General features: G+C 43.1%; 2 protein-coding genes across 3 annotated transcripts in view; one reads left to right on the forward strand and one right to left on the reverse strand.

Moving 5' to 3' along the window:
- Positions 1-2,332, reverse strand: part of nrap (nebulin-related anchoring protein) — an 18,962-nt gene extending 16,630 nt beyond the window's left edge. For both annotated transcript variants that reach the window (XM_076028119.1, XM_076028118.1), the window contains exons 1-3: positions 2,107-2,332; positions 1,384-1,478; positions 985-1,072 (exon numbers count right to left, since the gene is read on the reverse strand). In XM_076028119.1, the coding sequence (XP_075884234.1) occupies positions 985-1,072; positions 1,384-1,478; positions 2,107-2,172 (249 nt within the window). In that variant the 5' untranslated portion in view covers positions 2,173-2,332. The remainder of the gene's footprint in view (positions 1-984; positions 1,073-1,383; positions 1,479-2,106) is intronic.
- Positions 2,333-3,037: 705 nt separating this feature from the next.
- Positions 3,038-11,075, forward strand: casp7 (caspase 7, apoptosis-related cysteine peptidase). Its single transcript, XM_076028120.1, has 7 exons — positions 3,038-3,195; positions 3,477-3,604; positions 6,859-7,010; positions 7,130-7,258; positions 7,869-8,044; positions 8,308-8,446; positions 8,538-11,075. The coding sequence occupies exons 2-7, from the start codon at positions 3,477-3,479 to the stop codon at positions 8,762-8,764; spliced, it is 951 nt and encodes a 316-aa protein (XP_075884235.1). The 5' UTR covers positions 3,038-3,195; the 3' UTR covers positions 8,765-11,075.
- The last annotated feature ends 3,220 nt before the right edge of the window (positions 11,076-14,295 follow it).

Below are 14,295 nucleotides of genomic sequence, written 5' to 3' on the forward strand. Positions count from 1 at the left end.
ATTCACAGAACTGTTCATAACATGTACATATCTTGTTTTGTTTTTGTTTTTTTTATCATTTTCCCTCCTCTTTGCACTACTTTTTGTTGCTGTAATTAGCAAATTTCCCCATCTATTCTATTCTATGTTCCGTTTATAAGGATGCTATTATTATTATTTACCTTATTAACTAATAACTGAAAACTAAAAAACTAAAAGCATCCTACAATTCTAAAATTGTTCTCCGCAGAATAGAGCACAGGAGTGGAAGAAACTCCGAGACTTTACAGCTGACAACAGACTGTGTATGTGACAGAGAAATCTCAACTCTCCGGATACAATGGGCCATAAAAAATCTGAGGCTTTTTTTAGGCCATTGGTGGTCAGAATTAGCCTTGACCAGGAACGATGCAAAGCCAGCCCAGTCATATCGAGTATCAACGAGTCCAACAGAGGCGTAAAAGCAGTAGCCGGTGAGCTTTCTAGCCCCCCTGCAAATATAAGCGCAGGGACATTGCATGAGGTTGTAGACATAGACAGGCGCCGACAGACGGGAGCAGGTGCCGGGACACAGGAGGGGAGAGGATGTGAGGCCGGCGTTTCCTCAGGGGCAATAATAGCCCCCCAGGAGCATAAAGTGGGCGACTCCAGGCAGCCCCGTCAGATGAACAGAAATAACCTGAGCAGCAATCTCCATTCCTCACCACTGGCATCACCCCAGAGCACCCAGCGACGTGCTTTTCTCTCCCCTCAGTAAAGAAGGAGCTACTGTTTCAGATGGAAAGTGTCAGTGAACATAATGGGGTTTCTGAGTGTGAAGCCCACGTCCACTTTTATATGAATCGTGTCAAAGGGCAACTTTGGCGACATCACTTTTGATTTAACTTCTCGCTTTGTGTCCAGACACGGCAAAAGCAGCTTGTAACAATAACCACTGCGCTCACTGCGTCGACAGTGACATGCGGCAGGCGTTCCAGGCCCATGTGCTTGAAGACGTGGCCTCACCTCGCCGCTGGCCTTGTTCTGCATCCTGGCTTTGATGTTGACAGGAGCCTCGTAGACACTTGTGAAGGTGTTGTTGCGAGGGTTGTGTCTGAAAGAGCGGAGAGAGAAAATCAGGTTGTCTTTCATTTTCGGCTTTTAAAAAAAGTGTGGCGTCTCAAGCATAGGTGCAAAAAGGGGAGAAGTCGCACACATCCATGAAATACTGTAGGTGCTGGGCTCAAAATAACACATCCAATTTTATTTTTTTAGCATATTCAAATTTTTTGGCTCTGCTAAATAAATGTACATAGAAAAAGCAGAAGTGTGCAGTCTCTTCTTTTTTCTTTATCTTCTGTGTCTCGAGCATGGAAAACAAATAAATAAAGTTGAGATTTCCAGCTCTTCTTTAAGAGTACTTACACAGAGCAGTAGGGCCTCTTCTTATGGCTGACAAAGTTGTTGGCGGTGAGCACCATCTTGCAGACATCGCAGTGAAAACACGCTTTGTGCCAGTTCTGACAAAGAGAAAGGAAAGTAGAATAATTTCATGCAGCCTTTTTAAAACCTGTGGGGGGGTGGGGGGTTGTTAATCTTTTAAAAGAAGAGCCAACGTCTGATTAACCAGATTCATTTCAAAGAGGCCTAAAATAACGACGGCATGATCTCCACAGTGCCGAGGCTAACCTGCTCACAAATATAGCTTTTATGTGACCCTTTAAACTGTGCACCGCTGCTTCTTTTTCCAGGCTTAAAGGAAATCATGTAAGAGCAATCGAAAGGAGCAACAGGTATATTTTTAACGCTGCCAAACTTGGTTATTACCAAAATATCATATACGTTTCAGCAGATATTTAGAAGAACTCACTTTATGTGTCTTTCTGTGTTGATGCAGTGAAGGCTGACCTATTTAAATAAATACCTGAAATAAAATCTGTATTTATCTGAACTCTAACCAATATGTCCGGAACCTTTTTTGTGAGGGACATTGTTTTTATCAAACGTTCATTTGTGTTAAGTTTCGCTACATTGATAGAACGTCTGTGACGTAGAATGCAGAATTAAAGTTTCCTTTCTTACTGATTCCACAAGCATCATTTTCACCTGTAAACACTAATACTTCAGTTCACACCACTGTTGTGTTACCTGGTCAATGCAGTTGATCTTCTCAGCTGGATAGACCACAAACCCGCACCTGGCACAGGACTGCATGGTGAACGACTGTCCCCTCCTTGGAAAAGAAAGAAACGGTGTGGAAAATAAAATTGAAAAATTCAAACGGCGATCAGGTTCAGTTCAGTTCGAGCGGCTCAGCGAAGGAAGTGGCAGCGGCTCCCAGGCAGCAGTGACGCTCCGTCTCCGGTGGTGGTAAACTTAGATGTGGGACTGTCAAACTTTGGAACCCTTACTTGACACCATGGCCCGTGAAGGGGCGGCCCACTGCCAGGCAGCGTGCTAGAGGAGAGGCTGTGGTCAGCTGTCTGTCTGCAGGAAGGCAAGGGAGGGGAACAGAGTTCAGATGTCACTGCATGTGTGTAATCACTCTGAGTTTAGGCAGCTGACTCAACTTTGGGCATGACACAGATAAATTGCGACACTTTGCGTAACTGCTTTCACATTAGCCGCATGACATTGTTTGTTGACATGTGACCAGAAGGGATTTGACTCCAAACTCAGAGGAAAAGATTGCAGGACGATGTGATGTGGGCGTATAGGTGATGTTAAAACTTGTATGAGCATTCGAGTGCCGTCAGAATGGCTGGCACAATTTCAATCAACGTACATCGACATCAATTAACAAAGATGAAAATTATATTTTGAAAAAAGATAAAGTTGTATCTTCATATTGGATTTATTTATATACATTTATATACATTCACATATAAATATGTGAACCTGGTGGTCAGTTGTATTTTTCAGTCCCTTATCATTCTTCTTCTTCATATTATTATTATTATTATTATTATTATTATTATTATTATTATTATTATTATTATTGCTTTTAAATTTTTTCTTTATTGATTTACGACAAGTTTCTCCTGAACGTCCTCCCTGTCGACGCCCACCAGCCCCACGCAGGGCCGTGACGTCATCACGTACTCGCTCCTCAATCAGAACGGCCCAGTTGCGTCTTGAAGAAAAAAGAAAGTGGGCGAAAGCTTTGTGGAGGCAAGAAACGTCAGGCAGTTTGGGGGAAAACGCGGGATAACGTGTCTCATTCATCGACGATCAAAGGTATATTTTATTATCTTTCCCTGCCGGCGTCTTTTTCACTGAGGAACGTTTCGCTTTGGCCCTTCAACTTGACAGGAAACGCAACAGAAAGCGAGCTTAGTCATTCAGCAGCTTGACTTAGTTCCAGCTGCGACATCAACTTCGTGAGATCAGTTTCATGGCGAGGATCGTGTTATTTATACGACTGACCCAGTACCCTGTGCTGTATAAGGTTTCTGAAGTTATACGCTTTAATTCCTCGTAAGTGAAAGCGGAAGTGAATGGGAGTGTTTTTCCTGCAGATGGCCGGAGGAGCTGCCGAGACACCTGAACTTGGACTTCAAGTCGAAGAGAAGCAGCAGCAAGAAGAAGAAGGAGACGAAGCAGACGCCAAACCTGACCGCAAGGGAAGATTCCTGCTGTTCGGACAGTGAGTTCCCACCTTGAGTCGAGTTTATGAGAAAATGGGTAGAATGTGTACTTTCTTTTTTTCCCCCTTTTCTTTCTTTCTTTCTTTCTTTCTTTCGTCTGTATTTAATTGATGATAATCCGCTTGTCCTCTACAGTTTCTGATGTATTTTTCCACTTGTTGATGCTCCTTATGCTTTGCTTCTGTCATATGTTTCTAAAGACGAACCTGAAGTGGTTTGTGTTTTTCAGTTAGTCTGTGTTTTAGTTCTTATTGGCTGCTGTTGCATTTAATTAGCCTATAATATTATATAATATGTAAATAAAAATGTTAAATATATATATATATATATATATATATATATATATATATATATATATATATATATATATATATGTGTGTATATATATATATATATATATATATATATATATATATATATATATATATATATATATATATATATATATATATATATACATACATATATGTGTATAAAATGTGTCTTCCCTATGGACCATAAACTGATGTTAGTCACCAGAATTTCGGTAAGGTGTAATTTCATATCATGTGACACAGAGCACGGGTTGGCTGTGTCACATGTCTACATGTCTACACATACTCTGTAACAGCTATACGAGCTAATACTATTTAACCAACGACGATACTAAACTTGTTGCCGCTGCTTTTGAGGGTTTGCCCCCCTCAAGGGGGCACTGTTGACCTTCAGTGTGTCCCTACCTCACCAAACCCTTTGAGTCCATGATTTGCATAGCACGGCAACCATTTGCCATCTTGTAGACGCCGTTGTTCTTGACAATGGGAGATTGAAAAATTCCGACAACACACGTACGAGTATCTCCCAGAGACTCCTTATGCATCGCAATCAAAATGTCTTTATTGTCATGGTACAAAGTACAATGAAATTTGAAAAAAGTGCAATCCTTGCTGGTGCCATTCGTTCATCATAAAAAACATTCAAGAACAAACAAAGCCACACAGTAAATAGAATAAAGTGGTGTCAGTGAAACACAGGACCACTTACACATACAAACATATTCATCCTTTAGCTGCGTTGAGTGCATTTACTGCAGTGGGGGAGGAGCTGTTTTCCAGCTTATTGGTTTTAGCTTTAATGTTCCTGCTGCAAAACCCACACTGTTATTACCTTTTTCCTTTATAGTTGCAAACAGCCATATGTCCAATTGAACTGTATGATCCAGGAACAGGGAGGAAGCGCTCACCGGCAAGGGAGAGCTTTTGAATTAGAAAATAAAAATGCAAATTTGGGAAGTAATTTACATTTTAAGTTGCTATCAACAATATAGCGAGACATTGCCTTCCTGGCTGGATGAGAATATTTGTTTTGTTTGGGACCTCAAACCGTTGCTTCACATGCAAACACCTCGTGGTCATCGACATCATGCCTTGTTGGCAACCCAAAAAAAGGAAGGACGCTGCAGTCAAAGTTTTCTGCTACTTGAAAATTTCTTTCTCTCTCTTTTTTTTTGGGGGGGGGGGGTGTGGGGGGTGGTGAGTCTAGCCGCTAAAGTTTGATGATAAGGCACTGAGAGAATGCACGTTGGTACAGGTGGATTGTGCCTGTCAGCAGAGGAGCAGCGAGTTGCCCTGGCTGACCTCGGCTGGGTGCGAGGCACAGCCACCGCCTGTCAATAGGCCTTTAGAAAGCGCTGGTGCGGTGGCGAGGCTGCTGACTCAGGGGGCTCACAGTGCGCCGCCCCTGTCCTCAGCGCCCGCTGGCGCAGTCAGGTGTCCATCCAGCACAGGGAGCATGTTGTCTTAGCACACGGCCAAAAACTTTACTCTACCACCTCTGGAGGTATACACTCTTTTTGGGGGAGAAAGACAAAGAGCGGAGACAAAAAAAAAACCAACGCATTTCAGATGCAGAGTGGCGTAGCGCTTAATGACGAACCCAGGTAAGAGGAACGCAGCCGCCAGGCGGGTGGGGGTGGAGGGAGGGGGGTGGGGGGTGCGGAGGGGGAGAAAAAAAACAATTCTCTTCACTGACCTCTAACCTTGCGAGGCCCGGCCCGCTGCAAAACAGCGCCGCAGCTCTTTGCCCACCCTCGCGCATCCGTTTGGTACAATATGATGGCAGGATTTGGAGGTGGGAGGGGGTGGGGTGGCGTGGGGGCGCTCGGGGGCAAAAAAAAAAGTTCTGGATCACATGTTTATGAGAATATGGTCAGCCTGCCAGTGAGCTCACGGGTGGAGGTGCGCACGGCTGTGCATTGTTCTGGCGACTAAGTTGATGACGAGGCCCCTTCTGGAACACGCATGGGCTTTCTGAGCGCCCCAGTGGGCGGCGGTTTGCGCAGGCCATCTGGATGAATCTTTCCAAGAAAGGAAATATGGCGAGTCTGTGAGAATTGCCAGTCGTGGAAGACTTCCTCTCGCTCGATCCGCTTTAATTGCGCCTCTGTATTTTTTTAATCCCCGCCCGCACGAAGAAGAAATGTTCTAGTCGCCTCTGTGGCCCGACGGTGGATTACTGCAACCACATTTGGCTGCGACATTAATGCCTTATTTGAAAATGTACGTACTCTTTTGATTTTGACGTAAGTGGAGAGTCTGTGTGGTTCGTGCAGTCCTGAGGTGAATGTGGGTTAAAGGGTCATTTTCTTTTTCTTGGGAGGGAAAACAACATAAACAATGACCTAAATGACAATTGAATGTTTAGCTAAAGATGGAGATAGGTTGAAAGGTCGTTTGGTTGTGTGTGAACAAGGTAAGACTTAATAGCACAGATAGGGATCAGATAGGGACCTGTGTTTCTTCTGCCAAATTAGGGGTAACTTGTAACATGTAACAATTGTTGTAACATGAAGGACGGATTTATCTGGTTTCTTTTTTTTAGATTTTGTTTCTTTTTCTAGATTGTTGGTTGTTGTTTATTGTCTGCATTTAAAAGTTTTCTATTGAAAGGCTCAACTAAATTCATGTCTATGTTTAAGTTCCATTAACTCTTTTTTAAAGTTTGTAGATTTACTTGATTTTGCTCATTTTATTTAAGTACAGCGCTGTTCGTCCAACTAAGTTTTCACCTTTGGAACACACATTTAAACTTAACCTGCTCTGTAGAGTCAGAGCGTGAACAGTAATACATTTTTAGCTCAGATTAAAAAAAATTTGGAAAGTCTGTTTGAAAAAAACATTTTAGAGATTTAATTTTCAGAGAAAACATTAGATTTTCTTAAACGACGTGAACTGCTGTCGATTAACAGACTGCTCCATTTCTGTTTGACTGTCAGTAAGAAAAATAAGGATGGCCAGACGCGGGAGCAGGACTACTCTTCTGAAAGCCATTACAGAATTGTTTCACCAACATTCCAGTATAAGATGAGCCACCAGCGAGTGGGCAAGTGTATCATCATCAACAACAAAAACTTTGATGAGAAGACAGGTACAGCATTTCCTTTTCAACACTTTCTGTCACTCACTTTATTTTTGTGTTATTTTATTTTTCTAAGTTTTTGCTAGATTTGTCACATGCATGCTAAGCTAAGCAAAGTGTCTTGGCAGGGATGAATGTACGGAACGGCACCGACCGAGACGCTGGTGAGCTGTTCAAATGTTTCAAGAGCCTCGGCTTCGACGTCTTCATCTACAACGATCAGACGTGTGAGAAGATGGAGCGTCTCCTCAGAGATGGTGAGTGTTCAACTCTGAGCTCCTGAACACATTATTATTGTACTTGTTTTTCTTTGGCTTTTAGCATTGCAATGTAACAGTGTTAAACTAGTGGATCTGTTAAAGGGATTCCGGAATGCTTCCTGTTAACAGGGCTTCTGGCACAAACACTGACTTCAGCTGCATTTGGGAATAACATGCAAATGTTACAATCATCTTGTTCTCCTGGTGGATTAACAATGTACCTTGATTGAGTCACGCTGGTCATTTTGTTGGCAACTACACCTTCGGTCAATATGTGCGTTGTAGACTGTCCCTTTCTTTACAGCTGGACGGATATTTATTTCCTCAGTTCTCTCTGACCAGACAGCAGAGGGTGCTGTTTTAAAAGCAATAGAACAAATTGTAACTGGTTCAGGCTAAGAATCTGACTGCCTGAAAAGTACTCATATTGCATAATGGGTTTTTAGTTCCTTGACTCGCCTCCAGCCTTGACACTTTGATCGACCAATCGATTGATTGCTTACATAACTTGCAATTTTGTGTGTGTGTGTGTGTGTGTGTGTGTGTGTGTGTGTGTGTGTGTGTGTGTGTGTGTGTGTGTGTGTGTGTGTGTGTGTGTGCGCTTCAGCCTCTGAGGAAGACCACAGCGACAGCTCGTGTTTCGCCTGCATCCTGCTCAGCCACGGCGAGGAGGGAATGATCTACGGAACGGACGGCGCCATGCCCATCAAGACCATGACCTCCCTGTTCAGGGGAGACATGTGCAAGAGCCTGGTTGGAAAGCCAAAACTCTTCTTCATCCAGGTACACAGTCCTCAAGTGTTTAGTTGTTTATCAGCTTAGAACTTATTTCATTGGGTCTCCTTGTGTTGCACTGTTGAGGGCAAACAGGTTTTTCTTCATTTAACAGATAAAAAAAACAACAACCCTCAGACAGTTGGTGGTGTTGTGTGAACTTTTGCTCCTCTCAACTTTTGAAAGAAACACATTTTGGATTGCTTCCTCAGGTCATCGTCCAGAAAGCTTTTCTGGATCACAGTGAAATGTCATTTCATTTGCTCCACCAGGCTTGCCGGGGTTCCGAATTTGACGATGGCATTCAGACAGATTCAGGGCCGCCGAACGACACCATAGAGACGGACGCCAACCCGAGGCATAAGATCCCCGTGGAGGCAGATTTCCTGTTTGCCTACTCCACTGTGCCAGGTGAATACCCAGTGACGTGCTTCAGCCGAAACTGTTGACGCGAAAGTGTTCGCTCCTGATTCCGTGTATTTACTTTTTGCTGTTTTCGAAGGGTATTACTCATGGAGGAACCCTGGACGCGGCTCCTGGTTCGTGCAGGCGCTCTGCAACGTCCTCAACGAGTTCGGCAAGCAGCTGGAAATCATGCAGATTCTGACGCGGGTCAACTACATGGTGGCCACCAGCTTCGAGTCCTGGTCCGAGGACCCGCGCTTCAGCGAGAAGAAGCAGATCCCCTGCGTCGTCTCCATGCTGACCAAAGAACTCTATTTCAACTGACTGCCTGCTTAACACACGGTACTGTGCGACACCAGATTGACTGACTGACTGACCGACCGACCGACCGACCGACCGACCGACACCTTCAGGTAGTGACTATGTGCTCAAAGCATTCAGGGATCACTCAGGCCCAGCAGGACACTGCACATTTTGGGAGCACATAAGACATTTTTTTGCACGTGTGGTTGGGCCTGAAAACTAGCACTCTGTGAGAAGGAAAGTTATTTACAGTGGCACTCCTCGTTCATGTGTTGATGGTGGAACTACTTCTTATTCAGGCTATTCCTCAGATAAATGGCGTCACATTTCATACAACCTTTCATTTGATTTGATTTTTTTTAATTTTTTTTTTTTTATTATTACTATTTTTTTTGACAGACATTGTGAAATATCCATGTTTTTCTACCAGCCCAGAAAATTTGCTGCCAGTTTTTGTGGGTTTGTGGGAAACCATATCTGGATATGTGTCTCTCCATTTTCCAGCATTTGCACTCGATTTGAATAGGAGGTGTTGAGCACAGAGAGCCAGCCAACATTGGCTCTTTCGTTCACTGGTTTTTAATAGGTTTTAATTAGCTGAAGTAATTTTTGTTTGTACCTCTTTTTAAACACATTAATCCAAAAAAAGAAAAAAAAAAAAAAGAAAAAAGATCCTCGCAAGGAGCTGCGAACCTCTTTGATTGACTTGAGCGATGCAGGTGTCAAGGACAAGCATCTGGAAAATGGACCAGATCATCTTCAGGTATCTCTGTTTCACTGTTTCCTGCTTTAACACATCGTTCCAAGTAGTGTCAACAAACAAACAAAGAAACAAACATAGAAAAAAAAAAAAAACTCAGCCCTTCTCGGAGATCGTGCTCTTTTGCCAAACACTCGAGTGTCTCAGCCTCCCTGGCGCGTTCAACTTGGTAGCAGCATGCTGACATCCTCAGGTTCTTCAGTGTCCCACGTAGTCGCTGAATGTCACGTTTTCAACACTCTCGTACTTGACGGCTGGGAAGACACGACCTCTCGCTCTGCGGTGCTTCACGAGGAGCGCTGACTCCCTGCAATTCTCGTGCCAGTTCCATTTGCGTCGTCGACTTCGCTCGCCGGGTGCAAGCGAGGCTCTCGCACTTGCACGCAAGTCAACCTTTTCCCGCCGTCCTACTAGTCCGGGTCCAGCATAAATGTTGATGGTTTTCCCTATTTTCTGTCATCTAAAGGTAGATTTCGATTAGATAGCTTCATTCATTCACTTGGGAAATATCGTCACATCTCTCGGTTGGGCAACGGCCCAAAGCACAAACACCACACGTCAACGTATATTATTGTTGTACATTGTCTTTTCATTCACGACACACAGTACTCTGGAAGTCCACTATCTCTTCCCTTTTTTCTTTTTAATTCATTGCTGTTTCAAAGGTTTCCAAAGTTAAGAGAAGAGTAACTGCATTGCTGTTTGCATTAGATTAAGCAGTGGGTGTGCACACTTTCATTTTAAACCAATGATTTAAAAAAAAACAACTAAACAATTGAAACCGTCTAAATCAAGCCTATTTCAGTTTATAGATCAGTCATTTGCATATGATCATTGTAGCTCTCACAAGCATCGTCTGCAAACTTGCTGTAATTACGCTGTTGTTACATTCATACGAGTCTGTCATTCACAGAGGCAGCTATTACTGGTGGCAACACGACAACCTACACAATCCACATGTCTGCAATACACATACTTTCTTTGTTTTTGCCGCAGTCCTTCTACAATATTCACATGATTGCACGTGTAAGTAGCTGTGGGGAGGCGGGGCCGACAGCCGGGGATGCCCCCTCCGCCCGGCCCCCCCCCCACATCTGCTCCGTTGTAACATATAGTATGGTCAGTACTGGTTTGAGATATGTCCCATCCTGCACCCAGTAATCACACATGTCCAACAAACACCCGCGACTCTGGAATTCTCGCGACACATGGATCTCTGGTCGGCGATGTGGTGCCCAATCGATGCTGAAAAGAGTGTTTGCTCCACTTGTTTTTGAAATGGAATTGAAGGAGGCGAGGAGAAAAAAAAAAAGTTTTTAAAGTAAATCATTTTTTTAAAAAAAATGCTTTTCAAGGTGTTAAATGCTGTTGTCCTCAGGAATATATTTGATAAGATTTGGAAAAATGAATGAATGAACAAATGAATTACATGAAAATATAATCTGGCCCTTTTATTATCATTATTATTATTACTATCATTATTGTTTTGGGGCAATATCTTGTTTAAAATAACTTCAAAAACAGAGGAATGCTTATGTAACATTTTATTGTATTAAAGAATTCATTGTGTAATGACTTGTGTGTCATTTTCTTTGCACAAGCGATGCAATATTTGCTGTTGTTTCTAATAATAGATACTGTGCATGTCACAGAGATATTGAAATACACTGAAGACTTTGTGTTTTCACATTTAGAACATTTTCAATCCATTTTAGATTTTACGTTTTTGCATTTACAAAAAAAAGGAGGAAAAAAAACCAAGACAAATTCAGCAGCGCATATATTATTTATTGACTGGCATCACTTTAACATTGGCTAAATTAAGGGGCAGATTGCTCGCATAATTTATCAGCACATTTAGCCTTCTGTTTACAGCCTCCTATTGCTGCTGGGGGTGTGGCCACAAAGAGTTCATAAACTCTTTGTTTTGCACAACATGATACATTCAATTGCCGATGTGGCAGCAAGCGTTCTTCACTCTGCTCTGATATATGACATGAACAAGAAGTAAAATTGGCCGTAGCCTCAGGGGAAAAAACACAGTTGAAGTATTTGCCCCGAGGTGCAGCGCTATTATGTCTCCTGTTGAGCGTGTCGGATCAAACTGTAGATTTGCATAACCTGCGGTGCAGCGCATTCCTGGCAGCTCCTCGAATCCAGCTCATAGGACCGGACCATCGATGGTCGTCAGGAGCTTTGCATCCTGGATGTCCTGCCTTTTGGGCCCCATGTGATTCTTTTCAATACCACGGGTGGTCACTGGGAGATTTGGCGTGCCTGCAGAGTAGCGGCACCGTAGCCAATGTATCAGCAGTAGGTGAACTAAGCAGGCTCCAGTGTAGTAGCTCCACACCGGGAACCTTCCTGGCACTGCTGACACTGTGTTCGGTCAAAACGACAGAGTTTTGCTCGTAACGGAACTAGCGTCACAGCGCCCTCCGTGTGTGTTGTTTCCCAGTCAGACTGGTCGCATGTTCATGTGTGTGTCAGCCTGCTGTCCTTTCCCACCAAACCTCTGCAGCCATGGCTTCTACAATAACAATGACCAATATGGTTGCATGAAATTGCCATTCCCAGGAAATCTGGTTTACTTGTTTGTCAATGGCACAAACGGCCCACGTCTGTCATCAAACACTTAAAAGTTGTTGCGTATAGGTCCATTTAATTTCCCCCGCTACCTGCCCAGATGCCTTCTGGGTACAAACGGGATCTCTTCACAGTAACCTTGACAGGGAAGGATTCACACGCCGCTCAGATTCCTTCCTGACGAGGGTGAACTCTGGGCTCTGACACCGAATCTCAGCGACAGCCCTAATGTGACCCTTCTACCTATCTGATAAACAGGTTACCGGCAAGAGGTGGGGCATTCTTGAAATAGAGGCATCAAGTCTGCGTCAGGCCATGTGGAAAAGTCCCGTGAATTACAGTGCGCCGATGACTGTTTTAGGAAAACCACAGTTACGTCTCAGTTTGATTGCAATCGTATTTTACCAGGAATCTCTATTATCAAACTCTCTCATTGAGGAGGAAGTATTCCTTTTTCAACTAACCATGAATGCAAAAACATCCACATCGACTGAACAAAGCTTTTAAAACGTACTCTCTGTAAAACGGAATTTTCCACTCCATGACGCACCAATAACAAAGAGAAATTTCTTCCTGCTCCCTGTTGTTCCTAAAGATTGACCATACCTCTGATTTATGTAACTGCTCTAACACGTCTCTACACGTTTACCCTGTAACACGTGATGTATTACATACATTTTCAACAGCGTTCAAAATGTTTTGCAACCTTTTCAAGCTTCTCAAACTTCTCAGACTGCTCTAATGGTTTGGTAAGTATTTTTCGGACATGCTGTTCTTTAAAAAGAAAAGGACAAAAATGCCATTTTAATTGACTGTAAAACAGGATGCAGCTACCGTCTTATCTCTTTCTACTTCCATGTCGACAGTAGGCTAACATGGAAGACCTGCATTTTATCGTTTGACCAGCGGGGACCGCCAAAAATGGTTGCAAAAAGACTAAAACTGAAGAGAATTAAAATCATTTTACAAACTGCTTCAAATTTTTGTTGGTTAAATCAATAGTAAAGTTGTTGTTTTTTTTATTATTCACTGTGCATTTGGTCCGATTTGGTATAACTTCAGGAAAAAATGGGCAAAAATTTGTGTGTGTGGCTGCAGTTTAGTAGCCAAGAGTAGTGTGCTTATCAGCGGATGAGACACAAGCTGCTCTCCTGCTCTGGCTGTTGCTGTCATCTGGTACCAGCCACACATGGAGTCTCCACATTTCAATACAAGCCAGACACTCAAGATTGCGTTGACCGTGAGGGTGATGTCACAAAGACTCCATCCTTCTTCATATATACAGTCAATTCTTTGCAGATGTACAACAATGCTATATATTGACTGTGTTCCAGCTAAATACTCTGTGTTTTACGGCTGACAAAATTGCCAATTGTTTCTCAATTTGACAAAGCCCCAAAAAAAAAATTCTGTCAGTCGTGTCTGTATGTTGACAGTGACAGTGATCAGCATTATTCATTCAATCCTACTGTTACATGCTCCCCCGCCCCCCTCCTCTAACTGATCAGTCTGTGCTGATCCTGCGCTCACTCTGGCTGTTCCCTTTCCAACAGGTGTGGCTGCACAGTAATCAAGACCTATAAAGAGAGGGAGGGGACTGCTGCTCAGCTCTCAGTCTGGTTGGCAGCAATCATCTTGATGTCACCTTATGAAGTTGTGTTTCTTTTCTTTTATCTCCTCTTTTCTGGTGCGTTCAGTTTTTGTGGCTTCATTTCTCATTTGTTCAGGGTTTAGTTGGTTAGGGTCGCGAGGAGAACCCTGTTCCAATGTCTCCATGTGGGCTGAGCAGTGGTGGCTCTCTTTCCTTTTGTTCTTTTTGGCTGGCCCACCAGTATTTATTTAGTTATGGGTTTTTGCATGATTCTGTCTTTTGAGTTGGTCACATTTACCTCGCCTCGCAATAAAAAAATGTGATTTATTTGCAACTCTTGACTTGTAAATGTGTTTGATCTCCTTGAGTATGAGCCGTTCGATGGAGTTGCAACACCTGCCATTGATTTTTCACAAACTTACAAGTCATTTTTGGGTAAGCCCTTGCTAAAAATCCAATTCTGAAGGTACATCTACCTTTTCAAACCTTCCACTTTGCCGTCAGAGGTTTCTTATGCCGTTTGTGATTGTGTTGTAAAACTACACGAATGCCAGCGTGTCGCGGTATAAAGCTTTACAGATACTCGTTTTTGTATTGCGGTCAGTGGGGGGGATT

This window comes from Nelusetta ayraudi, unplaced genomic scaffold (genome assembly GCF_046127955.1).
Source record: "Nelusetta ayraudi isolate G7.1 ecotype Tasmania unplaced genomic scaffold, CSIRO-AGI_Nayr_v1 ptg000022l, whole genome shotgun sequence".
Taxonomy (NCBI): Eukaryota; Metazoa; Chordata; class Actinopteri; order Tetraodontiformes; family Monacanthidae; genus Nelusetta; species Nelusetta ayraudi.